The 6,489-nt window shown below is 47.9% G+C and overlaps 1 protein-coding gene across 1 annotated transcript; it reads right to left on the bottom strand.

Moving 5' to 3' along the window:
- Nucleotides 1-297: 297 nt before the first annotated feature.
- Nucleotides 298-6,028, bottom strand: LOC124666812 (probable serine incorporator). Its single transcript, XM_047204140.1, has 10 exons — nucleotides 5,764-6,028; nucleotides 2,371-3,006; nucleotides 2,150-2,239; nucleotides 1,891-2,062; nucleotides 1,711-1,784; nucleotides 1,540-1,609; nucleotides 1,319-1,390; nucleotides 1,065-1,210; nucleotides 860-933; nucleotides 298-745 (listed from the first exon to the last, which is right to left on the bottom strand). Coding segments are annotated over exons 1-10 (1,404 nt in total). The 5' UTR covers nucleotides 5,766-6,028; the 3' UTR covers nucleotides 298-677.
- Between the last annotated feature and the right edge of the window lie 461 nt (nucleotides 6,029-6,489).

Genomic DNA, 6,489 nt, shown 5'->3' with positions numbered 1-6,489 from the left:
AGCCTTGGAAAGTTTTGGAACCGGCTTCCCTAGAAAGCTGGGGGAAGACAGCTTCTCCGAGAAGCCGCCAAAAGAACTGGGCCTTGGTCTGTGATACTCCACCCCATGCAGGCCCACGAACCTGGGCCCGGCCTGTGTTTCCACGTATGTTTTCTCTTTTATTATATCGCCACAACAGGTTTACATTTTCAGTATCGTAAAAATGCTTCCGAGTTTATCTCCGGCATATCGTCAAGCATTTCATAAATGGGAAGTTAGTATGAACTTATCTGAAACTCCAGAACGCAAACATAAATATTTCGGCATCCCTCAGAAATTTCTAGTATAGTAGTATGTTGAAATTCGAATTCTTCTCAAGCATATATGTAACGTGCTTGTTCTTTCATAAATCTCTTTTCAGAGTGAGAATATACAATCGACTCAACTCCAAAAGAATTAGTAGCCTTTTATCTGCACGGCCACAGGCAAAATTGGCCTTGTATATGAACACATTTGGCTCTTTCCTTTCCCCCTCTCCCTTTACCTTCAGTTATGCAAAAACAAGTGACCACCACTTTCTGATCACGATGCATCCTTCTCATCTTCCTTGCTGTTGTGCAAGCATTTTTTGTTGTTGTTGTTTTGTTTTTCTTCAGACTTTCAGAGTTAATTAGCACGAGCGAGAGAAAAGTATTCACTCATGCACATGTGGACGACGACACCACCTGCCTGCTCTTCCACACGATCGGAGAGATTATCATCCATACTGCAAGCACGAGCAAGAATTTAAATTTCTTCGTCAGTGGATAACACCAACGAGTTAACGCTTTCCTTCGTATGCAGCAGAAAATTTAGGATCAGCAATGGTGTTCGCACTTACTGTATGCGATGGCCGCTAGCCACTCGTTGCCAATGCGCACCCACGCGCTCGCCCAGCCGACATCGATCGTCCACCTGAATCATATAATTTTATTGAATTAGGAACAACATTCGATGATCAACGCAGCATGGTAATTTTATCGTCTGAACTTTCTGATTGCAGTCTGTCCGTTAGTCAGTGTTGTTTCATTTTGGCTGAAACTTACTTCTCCATCTTCTGATGCGCGTTCCAGCCGAGGAAGAGCATGGCGAAGTACATGGCACCCATGGCGAACACGAAGTGGAAGAAGCCGAACCCGTAGGGGATGTCGTCGTCCTCGGACTCGGTCTCGGTCCTCTTGAACTGCACATACTTGAGCAGTTTCAGCTTTCAGTTGTAGCAGAGCAGTACAAGTACTACACCTCGTGTAGCCATGTCGCTACTACTGTTTAACTGCTGATATCTAAATGAACTACATACCTGAAGGCACTTGGAATCTATTCCGGTGGAGAAGGTCGCCGCGACAACGACGATCACCGCGATCACAAAACTCTGCACAAGTTCAGATTAACTTTTCTTTAGATACTTGTAGTAGTAACAAATTTCAGTAGATGTCAATTTCTTCTCTTAGTAAATTTATACTAAACTAGTATCGCAGAAGATAAAAGGAACAATTACTGAAAGCGAGGATGTGTTTTTACCGCGATGTTGAGCCAGTCTGCGCTTGTCGCGACGGATGCTTTCCTGTTGCAAATCTCGGTGTGCGGCTCACTATTGGTGGTGGAATTGCAACGACAAAGAAATTGTAAGCAACCAGTTTGATATCCAAGGTCATAGTTCAGGAAATTTAGGCCTGAATTAATGTTTCTCACCTTCTGATGGCCGACCAGCAGAGGAAGACGACGTAGATCCCCATGAGCCCCGGTGCCAGATACCCTGCCTTCACCTGATTATTCCAACAGATCAGAATGCGATTCCTTTCACCATGGAATTGAGACACCATTCGATTTCTCAGAGAGTCAGAGAGCTTCATTATTTTTGTAACTAATTACCTTGGAGTTGACTGAGATGAATGTCATGAGCTGCACGAGCACGAGAGTGACGGTGATGAAGAGGATATTGAGCTTGCAGGAGGTAGTGGGCGCGTACCAGACGTACATCAGCACGATCCCCAGGAGGGCGCCCACGTATGCCACGATCGACACCACTTGAACCTGCATGTGGCTGCAACATCCACAGTTCGATTTCCAGTGTCAGATGATGGTGATCACACCAACAACTTGTTTGATCAGAGGAGGGAAAAGTACCCACCATCTCTTGAGGTTCGTTTCTGAGCGGCAGCAGTCGTTGATCCACGTGATGAACCTCGTGACGCTGATGAGCTGGATCACGAGAAACGCCCTGCAAGTTCAAGTAACCCATAGACAAGTTGATCAGAGACATTTTCCATGGATGCAAATCTGTAACTGAGGAACGGTGCTTTGTCTGCAGAAAGGCAGAGAGACAAAGATGGGGATGTAAGTGTAGCGTACCCTGCTCCGAAATGCGCCACCTTCCCGTAGAGCTGGATGAGCGGCGACGGCGCGAAGAAGGGGACGGCGGTGAGGGCCATCCAGAGGGCGATCTTGGCCGGCCACCACTCGGAGTGCCACGAGTTGCGGCAGTCGTGCGTCTTCCTGGTCCGGGCCGTGGAGAGGAACATGACGAAGAAGAAGAGGAAGCATCCCAGGCTGATCCGCAGCACGCCCTCGGCGCCCAGGCAGTCGCGAGCGCCCTGGCATCCCCTGAGCCGCCGGAGCTCGCCCAGCGCCGAGTGGCCGTAGTCGCGGACCGTCCAGGCCAGCAGGTTGGTGACGAGGAAGATGAGCGCGTAGACGTACCGCGCCATCATCGGGTTCGGCCCCATGCACACGTACCGCACGCAGCACGTGTCCTCCTCCATCACCTCGATGCACCGGTCGCCGCCGCACCGGTCGCCGCAGCTGGCGTCCCTCTCCGCCGACGACGGTGCCACGCTCGCGCCGATTCCGCCGTCCCTCTCCATCGCCTCCGGCGTCGTGCCGGCGCCGCGTCCGCCGTCCGTCCCCGTTGTCGCCGGCGCGCTCATAGGGATGGCGCTGGGTTCACACGCCGTCGATCGATCCGCGCCGCTAGAGCTGCTGGGTTTCCTGCAGACAAGAAGGGGCAGAGTTGGTTCACATTGCATTCACGCGCGAACTGCGGGGCACGAGATTGTTCGTGGCGTACGCTTGCATCTATCGACCGATCAGCTCGTGAGCGAAAACGATGTGTTCCCTTTGCGCAGAAGCCATCCCAACGGAGTGCCGTTCGTTCTGGGATTGCTGCTTTATGGCCAACTTATAAGCCTATTTTCAGCTTACTTCCGTTGTTTTTGTTTTGCATGGCTTGGACAAACAATACGACAGTTCGGCCAACCGCTACTGCTTAAGTTGTTTGACTCGAGTTGACCGCCAACTAAATAACTAACAGCTAGTACTAACCATGACAGTTCTGCTAATTGACCGTCAGGCCTAATCAAGCTTTCTAGAAAACAGGAAAGTTACTGCAATTTTTTACTTTTCCCCGGCTAAGTTTGAGTCATGGTGACCAGCGAATTTTTTACTCCAAGCATGAATATAATAACGAACTAACAGCTACGAGCCGTCACAGTTCTAATCAAGTTTGTCATAAAACAAAACGGCCTGCTAATTTGACTTTTAACATTTCCCTTTAAACGGCTAGGATTGTGTGTCGAATTTTCACCAAAAGCTGCTCTGGGGTATCCAATTTGGCCTTGAGGATTAGAAAAGGGAAAGCAAAGGTGTGATGACGAGTGACCAGGGAAACATGTATGGGTTTATGTGTGTAGCAGCAATTAATTGGGAGTGGTGTTTTGGAACATGGGAGCATATGCTCCCTCTATTTTGAAATTCATCTTAGATATTTTTTGAATTTCAAAAAAATCGAAACGAAAAATTTGCACGTACATATTCACGTGCTACACGCTCACAAAGTTGTTTCATAAAAAATGGACTTCTCATGTGACGTGTGTAAAAAAGATAAAACTCAGTGTTAAAAATAATGCTTTTTACAAGATAAATTTTCACTTTTTTGCATAGGCCACAAAAAATATTATTTTTTTGTGAAACTTGACAAATGCACATATATTATGTAGATTTACATGTAGAATTTTTTCTCAAATTTTTTTGACAACTCGAAATATAATTTTTTGGTATAGGGAGCATACGCACCCGGGAGCCGAATTGAATTTCCGCAATTAAAGCGCATTGTTGGCTTTAAAGAGAGGAAGATTAGGGTTAACAGATGGAGGCACAGAAAGAAAGAAAGCTCCATCCACGACTCACTGGGAGGGGATAGATGCGCCGTCGAACATGGCATCCTTTCTGTGGCCGTCATGTGTAGCTTTGGATGTTCGTTGAAAAACAAAAGAGCAAAGCCGCAAAAGAAAAGCGTGCAAAACGATTGCGGCGACGGAAAAGGAGAGAAAGGGGAGTGAAATTGCTTCAGATATACCATTACGTCAGATTGAGTAACTAATCGTGCTTTACAGGAAAGATTATGCTGAAATCTGTAGTTTAGGGTCAGATTCAGAAGGGTGCTTGGCGCTTACTAGCTTTGCTCCTTTGCTTAACCCGGTCTGTCTACCCGTCTCTCGTTGGGAGATATGTCGTTGATTCAGATTAATTAAGCAGGCGACTAATCGTGCTTTAGAGCAATGATTATGTTGAAATCTGTAGTTTACGGTTCAGATTCGGAGGGCGTTTGCTACCTTTGCTCCTTTGCTTAACCTGGTCTGTCTACTCCTCTATCTGTCGTGCGCACGCCCAGGTTGTTGAGAGTAAACAAGTGCTGCTCTGAATCGTTCCTGGTCTAGCTAGTAAGCAACCACAATATAATTTTATTGTTTGTAATTCAAACTAGATACTCTGTGAGCTACGTGTCTAAAGAGAGGAGGATCTTCTTTGCGGGCAAAATCATCCCATCCTATCCTTTTTATGCACATATTCTCTGAATGATACTAGATAGGGCGAAACGTTTTCACTCGCATATTCTGTGAATGATACTTTATAAAAAAAAAATTATGTGAATGTTAGGGCCATAGGGGTGAACCTTTCGGAACATTTCCTGGGCCCACAGCTAGATATTCGGCTCAACTACAATAAGTCAAGAACACACATTTTTTCCATGGGTGTGACTATTTTTCAGTCGACTGAGAACTAACTTGGTTCTTGGTCAGATGATGTCATCAAATGTTAGTTGTAACTCATAACTAGCACAAATCACGACATAAATTAAATGATCTACGACTTAACTGAGCACGAAGTTAGTTCTCAGCTAGCTGAGAACTAGCAAATTCCATTTTCCATATGTTGGAAGCACTAATATATGGTCGTGAAGAAGTAGGTGGAAATGACGATCGTAATTAGCATATTTGCAAGTTGTAGAGTGAAGAGTAAGCATGGTTCGCGCACCTTAATTACGAGTATGTAGCAGCGCAGAAATGCAGAATCCGATCCTCGTAACCTGGCTGTCGGCTAACACAAGGTCGTAGGAAGAAGGAATCGGAGACAGGGAAGGCACGGAACGCATCTGTGTGTACTAGGAGGGAGGTAGCTTGCGCTCCCGACCACGGAAGGCAGAACCGAATAGGCGCTATAATATTGTCTAGTAGCCTAGTAGCGCTAGTATTATATTCCGGTCGGCTGCGTTCGCGGCGGATCGATCTCTTTCCCGGCGACAGGAGAGAAGAGAACCGGACTGGATGCGAGGAAGAAGAAGAAGGGCAATGGAGCTCTCATATATGCGACGGCGGCGGTTGTTACGGTTTATCTAGCTAGGAGGCTATGATCGGTCATGGGAGCAAGCGAGTAAAGATGAGGAAGAGGAGGAGGAGGATGACTCACATGCAGGCAGGCCTGTGCCGGACGGAGGTTGAAGAAGAAGCAGTCCTGGCCGGTAATGCGTTGCTGCAGGTACGCGTGCAAGCTGCCTGATCGTCTTGCCTGCCTGTGCCTGGGGTGTACGCCGGCCGCGCGCGAGCTTTACTGTGGCCGCCAAATGGCGTCAATGCCTTCGCGTTTTGAGAGGAGGAAGATTGGAGGTGGCGGCGTTGCTGGGTTGATCTCTTCCGTTTTATTCCCGCCGCGAGACGCCAGGCGCCGCAGCTATTTTATTACCACCGCGAGCGCTGGGTGGGTCCTCTTGGCTTTCTGCCGCTCAGTGGATTCGCAACAGAAAAAAAAAATGGCGTGGTAGAGGTATATACACGCGTACGCAGGCACTCCCTCCCCACACAAGCTCACGCTTGGCCCTCGTCCTCGTATTGCAGCGCCTCTTCTCAGCTGCACATATATAAATTCGTGTTTCAAATTCAAATTGTCGCTGTTGCCATACACCCATCGCGTCCAAGCGCTGTGCCGGTATGTTTGAGCGAGGTCGCACGCGGGTATCCTTCACAAAAAAGATGTGTGGACCGAGTCGACCCCACCGCAAGCATACGCAATGGTCCAAATCTTGGCTGTGATCTCTCGGCCGCTCGCCACGCCTAGCCTAGGCTTGGATCTTGCGACAGGAGGAGGAAAATGTGACGACCCATTCCGGCGTGGTCCGAGCGCCACAATTGCACCGAT

Source organism: Lolium rigidum, chromosome 6 (genome assembly GCF_022539505.1).
Source record: "Lolium rigidum isolate FL_2022 chromosome 6, APGP_CSIRO_Lrig_0.1, whole genome shotgun sequence".
Classification (NCBI taxonomy): Eukaryota; Viridiplantae; Streptophyta; class Magnoliopsida; order Poales; family Poaceae; genus Lolium; species Lolium rigidum.
Note: the sequence above shows the minus strand (reverse complement) of the source record. Positions and strands in the feature narration are given on the sequence as shown.

Bases quoted from the DNA above. Each gene is read 5' to 3' on its own strand.
- LOC124666812 (XM_047204140.1), bottom strand. The intron at 2,063-2,149 runs GTGGGTACTTTT...TGGATGTTGCAG, and splicing joins GAAACGAACCTCAAGAGATG to CCACATGCAGGTTCAAGTGG. The intron at 1,391-1,539 runs GTAAAAACACAT...GAACTTGTGCAG, and splicing joins CAGACTGGCTCAACATCGCG to AGTTTTGTGATCGCGGTGAT.